This window comes from Oncorhynchus masou, chromosome 32 (genome assembly GCF_036934945.1).
Source record: "Oncorhynchus masou masou isolate Uvic2021 chromosome 32, UVic_Omas_1.1, whole genome shotgun sequence".
Classification (NCBI taxonomy): domain Eukaryota; kingdom Metazoa; phylum Chordata; class Actinopteri; order Salmoniformes; family Salmonidae; genus Oncorhynchus; species Oncorhynchus masou.
In genome coordinates this window covers 70,152,275-70,165,568 of record NC_088243.1, presented here as the reverse complement: position 1 = coordinate 70,165,568, position 13,294 = coordinate 70,152,275, and the positions used below count along the sequence as shown (strand labels likewise).

The following is a 13,294-nucleotide window of genomic DNA, read 5'->3' as shown; positions in this document are numbered from 1 at the left end:
AGCAGATGAACCGGGCCAGCGGAGATGGACCGGAAAGGTAGTGCGTGATCCAGAAGGAGAGGCCTGAGTAGTTGCGCTCACCAGTAGCCCTCCTCTTACTGATGAGCTCTGGCTTTTACTGGACATGAGGTGACAAAATGACCAGCGGAGCCGCAGTAGAGACAGAGGCGATTGGTGATTCTCCGTTCCTTCTCCTTGGCCGAGATGCGGATACCCCCAGCTGCATAGGCTCAGCATCCGAGCCGGCGGAGGAGGGTGGCAGTGATGCGGCAGGTGGCAGTGATGTGGAGAGGGGGCAACGGAGAACGCGAGCTCCTTTCCACGAGCTCGGCGACGAAGATCAAACCGTCGCTCTATGCGAATAGCGAGAGCTATTAAGGAGTCCAGACTGGAAGGAACCTCCCGGGAGAGGATCTCATCCTTAACCTCGACGAGGAGACCCTCCAGAAAACGAGCGAGCAAAGCCGGCTCGTTCCAGTCACTAGAGGCAGCGAGAGTGCGAAACTCAATAGAATAATCCGTTATGGATCGATTCCCCTGACATAGGGAAGACAGGACCCTGGAAGCCTCCTCCCCAAAAACAGAACGGTCAAAAACCCGTATCATCTCCTCCTTAAAGTCCTGATACTGGTTAATACACTCAGCCCTCGCCTCCCAGATTGCCGTGCCCCACTCACGCGCCCGTCCGGTAAGGAGAGAAATGACGTAGGCGATGCGGGCTGCGCTCCTGGAGTAAGTGTTGGGCTGGAGAGAGAACACCACATCACACTGAGTGAGGAATGAGCGGCACTCAGTGGGCTCCCCAGAGTAACACGGCGGGTTGTTGATCCTGGGCTCCGGAGACTCGGAAACCCTGGAAGTGGGCGGTGGATCGAGGTGGAGTTGGTGAACCTGTCTTGTGAGGTCGGAGACTTGGACGGCCAGGGTCTCAACGGCATGTCGAGCAGCAGACAATTCCTCCTCGTGTCTGCCTAGCATCGCTCCCTGGATCTCGACGGCGGAGTGAAAAGGGTCCGGAGCCGCTGGGTCCATTCTTGGTCTGATTCTTCTGTTATGTACTTGAGTGAAGACCCAAAAGCGGTTTTAACAGAAAACAGAGTTCTTTAATGAAAAACAGGAATGGCATAAATCCTCTTCCAACGTAGTCAATGGAACAAAAAGAACGTTAGTATAATGCAGGATGCACCTGCCAGGCAGACTCCGACAGGATAGGACAAGGTGGAAGCAAACGGGACGACAGCTTGCTTCTGGCATCAAAAACACAAACAAGAATCAGACACTGAAAGTAGCAGGAACAGAGAGAGAAATAGAGACCTAATCAGAGGGGGAAGAGAGAACAGGTGGGAAGGAGTGAATGAGCTAGTTAGGGGAGATGTAGAACAGCTGAAGAATGAGAGACAGAGAAGGTAACCTAAAAAGACCAGTAGAGAGAGACAGAGTGAAGAGAAAGGACAGGAACAGACATAACAAGACATGACAAGTTGTCCCAACTCCCATAGTAATGGAGGAAATTGGATCTGGAAGTTGTCTTTATTCCCATAGTAATGAAGGAGGATGCTTCTGGTAGTTGTCCTGACTCTCATAGAAATGGAGGAGAATGACTCGGGTAGTTGTCCTGATTCCCATAGTAATGAAGGAGGATACATCTGGTAGTGGTCCTGACTCCCGTAGTAATGAAGGAGGTTGAATCTGGTAGTTGTCCCAACTCCCATAGTAATGGAGGACGATGAATCTGGTAGTTGTATTGACTCCCATCGTAATGAAGGAGGATACATCACGTAGTTGTCCTGACTCCCATAGTAATGGAGAATAATTAATCTGGTAGTTGTATTGACTCCCATCGTAATGAAGGAGGATACATCACGTAGTTGTCCTGACTCCCATAGAAATGGAGGATACATCCGGTAGTTGTCTTAACTCCCATAGTAATGGAGAATAATTAATCTGGTAGTTGTCCTGACTCCCATAGTAATGAAGGAGTATAAATCTGGTAGTTGTCCTGACTCCCATAGTAATGAAGGACAATGAATCTGGTAGTTTTCCTGACTACCGTAGTAACGAAGTAGGATAAATCTGGTAGTTTTCCTGACTCCCATAGTAACGAAGTAGGATAAATAAGGTAGTTGTCCTGACTCCCACAGTAATGAAGGACAATGAATCTGGTAGTTTTCCTGACTCCCGTAGTAACGAAGTAGGATAAATCTGGTAGTTGTCCTGACTCCCGTAGTAATGAAGGAGATTAACTCTGGAAGTTGTCCTGACTCCCATAGAAATGAAGGAGGATGAATCTAGAAGTTGTCCTATCTCTCATAGTAATGAAGGAGGATTCATCTTGTAGTTGTCCTTATTCCCATAGTAATGAAGGATGATTCATCTGGTACTTGTCCTGAATCACATGGTAATGGAGGAGGATGAATCTGGTAGTTGTCCTAACTCCCTTAGTAATGAAGGATGATTCATCTGGTACTTGTCCTGAATCACATGGTAATGGAGGAGGATGAATCTGGTAGTTGTCCTAACTCCCTTAGTAATGAAGGATGATTCATCTGGTACTTGTCCTGAATCACATGGTAATGGAGGAGGATGAATCTGGTAGTTGTCCTAACTCCCTTAGTAATGAAGGATGATTCATCTGGTACTTGTCCTGAATCACATGGTAATGGAGGAGGATGAATCTGGTAGTTGTCCTGATTCCCTTAGTAAAGAAGGAGGACATTTCTGGTAGGTGTCCTAACACCCATAGGAACGGAGGAAAAGGAATCTGGTAGTTGTCCTTGACTCCCATAGTAACAAGCTGTCATATCTGTTCTGCCCGCAAGGACGTAATTTGTAATCAAGTTATGATTAATTATGTGTATGTGTAATTCTGTGTGATTAGTTAGGTATTTAGTAAATAAATAATTAGATTTTGTATTGCTGATTCAACTTGTTGGCCAGGGTTCATGAAGATAACCAAGAATTTACAACTTTCAGATGAGACTGAATTAAGGTGACGATTAATATTGACTGCTATTGATTTAAAATATTACTAGGTCTTTAAGAGTTTATTCGGAAGATAACAGTTCTATAAATGTTCTTTTGTGGTGCCCCGACTCTTGTTAATTACATTTACATGATTAGCTCAATCAGGTAATGTTAATTACGGATAAATTATTTTATAGAATAGCATGTCATATCACTTAATCCGGCATAGCCAAAGACATGACAGTGGTCCTAAGTCCCGTAGTAATGAAGGACAATGAATCTGGTAGTGGTCCTAACTCCCAAAGAAACAAATTAAGATAGAACTGGTAGTTGTCCTAACTCCCATAGTACTGAAGGAGGACACATCTGGTAGTTGTCCTGACTACCGTAGTAATGAAGGAGGATTAATCTTTGATACATACATCTGGTTGTTGCCCTAACTCCCATAGTGATGAAGGAAGGTAAATATTGTTGTATGGTTGTTGCCCTAACTCCCATAGTAATGAAGGAAGGTAAATATTGTTGTATGGTTGTTGCCCTAACTCCCATAGTAATGAAGGAAGGTAAATATTGTTGTATGGTTGTTGCCCTAACTCCCATAGTAATGAAGGAAGGTAAATATTGTTGTATGGTTGTTGCCCTAACTCCCATAGTGATGAAGGAAGGTAAATATTGTTGTATGGTTGTTGCCCTAACTCCCATAGTAATGAAGGAAGGTGAATATTGTTGTATGGTTGTTGCCCTAACTCCCATATTAATGAAGGAAGGTAAATATTGTTGTATGGTTGTTGCCCTAACTCCCATAGTAATGAAGGAAGGTAAATATTGTTGTATGGTTGTTGCCCTAACTCCCATAGTAATGAAGGAAGGTAAATATTGTTGTATGGTTGTTGCCCTAACTCCCATAGTGATGAAGGAAGGTAAATATTGTTGTATGGTTGTTGTCCTAACTCCCATAGTAATGAAGGAAGGTAAATATTGTTGTATGGTTGTTGCCCTAACTCCCATAGTAATGAAGGAAGGTAAATATTGTTGTATGGTTGTTGCCCTAACTCCCATAGTAATGAAGGAAGGTAAATATTGTTGTATGGTTGTTGCCCTAACTCCCATAGTAATGAAGGAAGGTAAATATTGTTGTATGGTTGTTGCCCTAACTCCCATAGTAATGAAGGAAGGTAAATATTGTTGTATGGTTGTTGCCCTAACTCCCATAGTAATGAAGGAAGGTAAATATTGTTGTATGGTTGTTGCCCTAACTCCCATAGTAATGAAGGAAGGTAAATATTGTTGTATGGTTGTTGCCCTAACTCCCATAGTAATGAAGGAAGGTAAATATTGTTGTATGTTTGTTGCCCTAACTCCCATAGTAATGAAGGAAGGTAAATATTGTTGTATGGTTGTTGCCCTAACTCCCATAGTAATGAAGGAAGGTAAATATTGTTGTATGGTTGTTGCCCTAACTCCCATAGTAATGAAGGAAGGTAAATATTGTTGTATGGTTGTTGCCCTAACTCCCATAGTAATGAAGGAAGGTAAATATTGTTGTATGGTTGTTGCCCTAACTCCCATAGTAATGAAGGAAGCTAAATATTGTTGTATGGTTGTTGCCCTAACTCCCATAGTAATGAAGGAAGGTAAATATTGTTGTATGGTTGTTGCCCTAACTCCCATAGTAATGAAGGAAGGTAAATATTGTTGTATGGTTGTTGCCCTAACTCCCATAGTAATGAAGAAAGCTAAATATTGTTGTATGGTTGTTGCCCTAACTCCCATAGTAATGAAGGAAGGTAAATATTGTTGTATGGTTGTTGCCCTAACTCCCATAGTGATGAAGGAAGGTAAATATTGTTGTATGGTTGTTGCCCTAACTCCCATAGTAATGAAGGAAGCTAAATATTGTTGTATGGTTGTTGCCCTAACTCCCATAGTAATGAAGGAAGGTAAATATTGTTGTATGGTTGTTGCCCTAACTCCCATAGTAATGAAGGAAGGTAAATATTGTTGTATGGTTGTTGCCCTAACTCCCATAGTAATGAAGGAAGGTAAATATTGTTGTATGGTTGTTGCCCTAACTCCCATAGTAATGAAGAAAGCTAAATATTGTTGTATGGTTGTTGCCCTAACTCCCATAGTAATGAAGGAAGGTAAATATTGTTGTATGGTTGTTGCCCTAACTCCCATAGTGATGAAGGAAGGTAAATATTGTTGTATGGTTGTTGCCCTAACTCCCATAGTAATGAAGGAAGCTAAATATTGTTGTATGGTTGTTGCCCTAACTCCCATAGTAATGAAGGAAGGTAAATATTGTTGTATGGTTGTTGCCCTAACTCCCATAGTAATGAAGGAAGGTAAATATTGTTGTATGGTTGTTGCCCTAACTCCCATAGTAATGAAGGAAGGTAAATATTGTTGTATGGTTGTTGCCCTAACTCCCATAGTGATGAAGGAAGGTAAATATTGTTGTATGGTTGTTGCCCTAACTCCCATAGTAATGAAGGAAGGTAAATATTGTTGTATGGTTGTTGCCCTTACTCCCATAGTAATGAAGGAAGGTAAATATTGTTGTATGGTTGTTGCCCTAACTCCCATAGTAATGAAGGAAGGTAAATATTGTTGTATGGTTGTTGCCCTAACTCCCACAGTAATGAAGGCCCCTCCATTGGCATTCCCTCAACCCCAGTTGATTCTTTTATTTAAAGAAACAAAAATCAAATGCTCCTTGTGAGTTGTGTATTCAACACCGTATGATGTTTGTTGACTTTATTTACCCTATACTGATAGTATACACTGACTGTACAATACATCGGGAACGTCTGCTCTTTCCATGACAGACTGACCAGGTGAATCCAGGTGAAATCTATGACCCCTTATTGATGTCACTTGTTAAATCCACTAAATCCACTAAATCAGTGTAGAAGAAGGGTAGGAGAAAAATGATTTTTAAGCCTTGAGGCAATTGAGACATGGATTGTGTTAGTGTGCCATTCAAAGGGTGAATTGCCAATACAAAATACTTAAGTGCCTTTGAATATGGTATAGTAGTCGGTGCCAGGCTCCCCTGTTTGTGTCAAGAACTGCAATGCTGCTGGGGATTTCATGCTCAACAGTTTCCCATGTGTATCAAGAATGGTCTAGCATCCAAAGGAAATCCAGGCAACTTGACACTACTGTGGGAAACATTGGAGTCAACATGGGCCAGCATCCCTGTGGAACGCTTTGCATAGACGATGCCCCGACAAATTGAGGCTGTTTTCTATAATCAGTGTACGTTGTCTATGGAAAGTAACACCGTACATGCATTCTTTCACCAAAAACATTTTTAATGGCGAGACAATCAATCCACTCCAGTCAGCAGAAGTACATCTTCAGCTGTTGAGAAAGTGTTGTTCAAAAAAATTATGCAAAAACAAAGCTGATTACTTTAATCGATGATCTCAAGACGCTGCTCTTTACTTTGAGGTCTATGCATATTGTGATTAAGATACAACACACAACGCTGTTTTTTGCTATATTCAAGTGTAAAAGCCTGTTATATCACACCTAGAAAGAAACAGAATAGGTTTGTGTTTAGCCAGTCCCTTTGCAATTTATAAAATACATTACATAACGTTCGGAGTGACAATTTATGTTTCAGATTCCCCCTAATCCACCCCTTACAACAAACAGACTTAGAGTATGTTCTCATTATTTGCTCTGCTATAACCCTGTTCACAATCTATAACAACAATACTGTGAGGTATAGTATTAAGGTGAACTATCTATAACAACAATACTGTGAGCTAGATTAATAGGGTGAACTGTGACCTATCTATAACAACAATACTGTGAGCTAGATTAATAGGGTGAACTGTGACCTATCTATAACAACAATACTGTGAGCTAGATTAATAGGGTGAACTGTGACCTATCTATAACAACAATACTGTGAGCTAGATTAATAGGGTGAACTGTGACCTATCTATAACAACAATACTGTGAGCTAGATTAATAGGGTGAACTGTGACCTATCTATAACAACAATACTGTGAGCTAGATTAATAGGGTGAACTGTGACCTTTCTATAACAACAATACTGTGAGCTAGATTAATAGGGTGAACTGTGATCTTCAGTATCGATTCTTCAATACCTTCATTTTCAATTGCACTACTAGAGAAAATTGTGTACCTTTACATAAATCCAAGCACCGTTACAGCTGATATTTCTTGTACTGGGGTGATAATGATGTTGTAGAGTACATTACAGGAGAGCACATTGTCCAAGGAGGAGAGCACATTGTCCAAGGAGAGCACATTGTCCAAGGAGGAGAGTACATTGTCCAAGGAGAGCACATTGTCCAAGGAGGAGAGCACATTGTCCAAGGAGGAGAGCACATTGTCCAAGGAGGAGAGCACATTGTCCAAGGAAGACACCACATAGTCCAAGGAGGAGACCACATTGTCCAAGGAGGAGAGCACATTGTTTGAGGTGAGCTTATCATCTGGCCAGGATAACTAGTGCTTCTCTTGAGTTGACAGATATGGATAAGGCACATCTGTAGACAGTCCTGGCATTTTAAGAAAGGTCAGCTTGTTTTTGATACACTACAGCCAATCCCAATTCGCTCCTACCCCTTCCCCTTGGCTGTAACCTTTTGAAATTGACAATTATTTTAATGAGTATTTCATTGGCAGAGTTGACAAACTCATGCCCAAAACAGACTGTGAGCCATCATATTTATGGTTGAAAAATTGTTATCCATCAATAATGAGAAACGACCTGGCATTGACAAATTAGATGGAAAACTACTGAGGAAGGTCATTCTGCTACACAAGAATGGTAAATCATTCTTTACTGGTTCTAAACAGCTGACTAATAAGCTTTCTGCCAGCTCTTAGCAAACTTCAGGAAAAAATGGTGTTTGACCAAATACAATGCTATTTCTCTGTAATCTAATTAACAACAGAGAAAGGCACTCAACATGTACTGCACTGACACAAATGACTGATGATTGGCTGAAAGAAATTGATAATAAAAAGATGGTGGGAGCTGTATTGTTAGACTTCAGAACAACCTCTAATATTATTGACCATAGCCTGTTGTTGGATAAACGTATGTGTTATGGCTTTACATTCTTTACCATAGGATGTAAAGCCATAACACATATTTGGTGCAAATCATTCCGTAAGTTCTAGACCTCAGCTGAATCTGGTAATGAATTATGTGGCTGTTGAACAAGTTGAGGAAACTAAACTTCTCGGTGTCGCCCTAGATTATACATTGTAATGGTCAAGACATATTGACTCAATTGTTGTAAAGATGGGGAGAGGTCTGTCTGTGATAAAGAGATGCTCAGAATTTTTAAACTCACAGTCAACCAAAAGCCCAATTTTATCTAATCTTTTGACTATTGCCCGGTGATATGGTCAAGTGCTACAAAGAAGAACCTAGAAAAGTTGCAGCTGGCCCCTGCAGCACGTCTTGCCCTTCAATGTACTCTGAGGGCAATTGTCTACAGTATGCACGTCAGTCTCTCTTTGCTCAAAATAGAGGAGAGATTGACTGCATCAGTTCTTGTTTTTGTCAGAAATATTAATGTGTTGAAAATGCTAAATTGTCTGCATAATCAACGTACATATAGCTCTGACAGAAATACTTACACCACCAGACATGCCACCAGGGGTCTCTTCACATTTCCCAGGTCCAGAACAAATTAAAGGAAACATACAGTATTATATAGAGCCACGATTGCATGGAACTCCCTTCCCTCTCATATTGCTAAAGTGAACCGCAAACTTGATATCAAAAACAAATAAAGCAACACCTCTCCCCCATGTGACCTTGTTGTGTGTATGTACTGACATGTATGTGTAACTGATCGATGCACATGCACGCACACACACACACACACACACACACACACACACACACACACACACACACACACACACACACACACACACACACACACACACACTCTACACACTCTACACACACCCACACATTATTATTCTTAAGTTTTATTAAATGTGTCCTTATTTGTAGTTTATATTTAAGTCTGTAATGTCACTAACCACGTTTCCATCCGCAGTTTTTATGCGGATAAAGTCATACCGTACAAAAAACAATCATGACAGCTGTGAAGGAAACAGGATGTTTCAGTACAATTTTATAAACACCGACAGATCATTTGTTTGTTCGACATGGTGGGATCTTTTTGTGTCTGTACAATTAATTAGGCAAGAAAAGGCAGTGGTAACACCTTTATGCGCAAATATATCAAAGTAAACTTGGAGTCATGCTATGATATGGTGTGTAATCCTCCCACTACAACTCGGGAAACCATGCAGTTTTTAGGCTACAGATGAAATATGTTGTGATGAACTTCACAGGGTGCTGAAAGTACAAAGTGATCTTGTTGCTCCTTTCCAATAACTATCGAGGGTCCTTTTCTGGTGTCATGAGGATCGATGCTTAAATGCCATTTGACAAATAAAAATAGTCTTGCTCTTATCCATAATAATCTTATAATTTTAGACTACCTGCACAGCCTACCCACACTGTATCTGTGAGTTGTTGGCTAGAGCACACTGCCAATACCAGAGTAGGCACATTAACGCAACAGTGTTAGTAGTAAGTAAAGTTAAAAATGCGATGGAAACACATTGAACTTAAAAAAATGTTTTCTGTACATGAAAACTTATGTGAAAAAGTAAATTGTCATCACGCACTGATTTTTATGCGCAACAAGTCTATTTGGTGGAAATACACCACTGATGGGAAAATGCGCATGTTTTCTTTATGCGGATTCTAGAATATTTGCATGAAAATCTGTCCTCAATGGGATGGAAACCTAGCTAGTGTTAATATTTTTAAATGTATGTAAATTATAGTATTTTTGCCTGTAATGTATTTTTTCGTTGTGTGTCGGATCCCAGGTAGACTAGATGTCACCATTGGTGTCGGCTAATGGGGATCCTAATGACATCAAATCAAATAACCCTTTGATGTGTGCAGACCTGTAAGGTGTAAACGATAGGATGTTGCTTCCCCCACTACGCTGCTTATAGTTATCCAGACCCCTTAGAAATACAGACATGGAAGAGTTAGGGCCAAGGGGAAGAGTTAGGGAGCAAACTGGCACCAACTGAGAGAGTCTGCTGAGAAAAGGGGGTGTAGGCCAAGCAGGGTCTTGCTATACCCCCCACTCCATCCAGGTTTGGCTGAATCCTAACAGGCTATGCTTACTGGGGGATGAATTAAACCTCACAGCACTGGCTTCTAGTCACATCAGTGACTCATGCTCTTTCTTTCTTCCACTAACTCCTTGTATCTTTATATTCCACACAGCTCAGGCAGGCTTGGCTGCTCAGGAACAGTTTGGAGCACCAGATGCAGCAGCAGCTCGCGTTCAAACAAGTTAATATTCAAGGTCCACTAACACCCATCAATACCCATTGCCCTTTGTTGCCAATGTAGCTGGCAAAAGAGGAGATGATACCGGATGTCCTCCCCTGTTCTTTCCCAGTTCCAGCCTCTCTCCTAGGGGCTGTATGGCGGGGGCTTCTCGTCGGGTGGGCAGTAAGGTGGAGAGTAGCACGGGGGGACCAAGGAGGACCACATGTGGCTGGCCCCCGACTGGGACTCATCAGACAGGCCAGAAGAGTCTGGGAACATCATACTGGAGCCCTGAAGAGACATGAGGGGGAAGGTGAGCCGGGGTTGAAACAAGACAGGCGACTTGAGTTTGTACAGTACTCATCCTATGGTCGAGCAGTGAGGACAGAATCATAACACCATTGACATAAACTCGTCATCTCCTCAAGAGTTTGAGCTACCCACACATAGTTTAAATTAATCTTCAGTCCCACTGAATTATTCCTGTTAGTTGTGGCTTTCTGGGGGGGTAATGTATGATGGGTATTAGTAGTTTATTACCTGCAGGTCGTAGGCAGTATAGGGTGGCAGGTAGGGGGCATTGCTGTAGTAGCAGTTGAAGGAGGAGGTGCTGGGAGCTGGAAGCTCTGTGGAGACAGGGGCTGCTGGGAGGGGCTCTGACTCACACGAGTCAGGGGTCAGCATGGGCGTCTGTACAAAACACATACAGATAGAATGAGCAATACACCCTCACGCACACACACGCGCACACACACAACAATGATTGACGAAGGGCCACGCTAAGGGTCACACTAAGGGCCGAGGTGCTAAGTTTTCATCTTGAGCAAACCCTAAGTAAATCAAATGCCTAAAATGCCTAATTAACATCATTCAACCTTTTAAGAATGGTTGGGCAACTTTTTAAGAATTGTTCGTTTCTGCCCACCGGGTTACTATCTTATATCATGTCTGCTCCTCCATCTCTGGGTCAGTGTCTTATATCATGTCTGCTCCTCCATCTCTGGGTCAGTGTCTTATATCATGTCTGCTCCTCCATCTCTGGGTCAGTGTCTTATATCATGTCTGCTCCTCCATCTCTGGGTCAGTGTCTTATATCATGTCTGCTCCTCCATCTCTGGGTCAGTGTCTTATATCATGTCTGCTCCTCCATCTCTGGGTCAGTGTCTTATATCATGTCTGCTCTTCCATCTCTGGGTCAGTGTCTTATACCATGTCTGCTCCTCCATCTCTGGGTCAGTGTCTTATATCATGTCTTCTCCTCCATCTCTGGGTCAGTGTCTTATATCATGTCTGCTCCTCCATCTCTGGGTCAGTGTCTTATACCATGTCTGCTCCTCCATCTCTGGGTCAGTGTCTTATACCATGTCTGCTCCTCCATCTCTGGGTCAGTGTCTTATACCATGTCTCTGCTCCTCCATCTCTGGGTCAGTGTCTTATACCATGTCTGCTCCTCCATCTCTGGGTCAGTGTCTTATATCATGTCTGCTCCTCCATCTCTGGGTCAGTGTCTTATATCATGTCTGCTCCTCCATCTCTGGGTCAGTGTCTTATATCATGTCTGCTCCTCCATCTCTGGGTCAGTGTCTTATATCATGTCTGCTCCTCCATCTCTGGGTCAGTGTCTTATATCATGTCTGCTCCTCCATCTCTGGGTCAGTGTCTTATATCATGTCTGCTCTTCCATCTCTGGGTCAGTGTCTTATACCATGTCTGCTCCTCCATCTCTGGGTCAGTGTCTTATATCATGTCTTCTCCTCCATCTCTGGGTCAGTGTCTTATATCATGTCTGCTCCTCCATCTCTGGGTCAGTGTCTTATATCATGTCTGCTCCTCCATCTCTGGGTCAGTGTCTTATATCATGTCTGCTCCTCCATCTCTGGGTCAGTGTCTTATATCATGTCTGCTCCTCCATCTCTGGGTCAGTGTCTTATATCATGTCTGCTCTTCCATCTCTGGGTCAGTGTCTTATACCATGTCTGCTCCTCCATCTCTGGGTCAGTGTCTTATATCATGTCTTCTCCTCCATCTCTGGGTCAGTGTCTTATATCATGTCTGCTCCTCCATCTCTGGGTCAGTGTCTTATACCATGTCTGCTCCTCCATCTCTGGGTCAGTGTCTTATACCATGTCTGCTCCTCCATCTCTGGGTCAGTGTCTTATACCATGTCTCTGCTCCTCCATCTCTGGGTCAGTGTCTTATACCATGTCTGCTCCTCCATCTCTGGGTCAGTGTCTTATATCATGTCTGCTCCTCCATCTCTGGGTCAGTGTCTTATATCATGTCTGCTCCTCCATCTCTGGGTCAGTGTCTTATATCATGTCTGCTCCTCCATCTCTGGGTCAGTGTCTTATATCATGTCTGCTCCTCCATCTCTGGGTCAGTGTCTTATATCATGTCTGCTCCTCCATCTCTGGGTCAGTGTCTTATATCATGTCTGCTTTCCATCTCTGGGTCAGTGTCTTATATCATGTCTTCTCCTCCATCTCTGGGTCAGTGTCTTATATCATGTCTGCTCCTCCATCTCTGGGTCAGTGTCTTATACCATGTCTGCTCCTCCATCTCTGGGTCAGTGTCTTATACCATGTCTGCTCCTCCATCTCTGGGTCAGTGTCTTATACCATGTCTCTGCTCCTCCATCTCTGGGTCAGTGTCTTATACCATGTCTGCTCCTCCATCTCTGGGTCAGTGTCTTATATCATGTCTGCTCCTCCATCTCTGGGTCAGTGTCTTATATCATGTCTGCTCCTCCATCTCTGGGTCAGTGTCTTATATCATGTCTGCTCCTCCATCTCTGGGTCAGTGTCTTATATCATGTCTGCTCCTCCATCTCTGGGTCAGTGTCTTATATCATGTCTTCTCCTCCATCTCTGGGTCAGTGTCTTATATCATGTCTGCTCCTCCATCTCTGGGTCAGTGTCTTATACCATGTCTGCTCCTCCATCTCTGGGTCAGTGT

General features: G+C 42.7%; 1 protein-coding gene across 1 annotated transcript in view; it reads right to left on the bottom strand.

Moving 5' to 3' along the window:
* Positions 1–6,263: 6,263 nt before the first annotated feature.
* Positions 6,264–13,294, bottom strand: part of LOC135526537 (transmembrane protein 255A-like) — a 30,328-nt gene continuing 23,297 nt past the window's right edge. Inside the window, exons 9-10 of the mRNA XM_064955006.1 lie at positions 10,880–11,029; positions 6,264–10,630 (exon numbers count right to left, since the gene is read on the bottom strand). Of these exons, the coding sequence (XP_064811078.1) occupies positions 10,484–10,630; positions 10,880–11,029 (297 nt within the window). The 3' untranslated portion in view covers positions 6,264–10,483. The remainder of the gene's footprint in view (positions 10,631–10,879; positions 11,030–13,294) is intronic.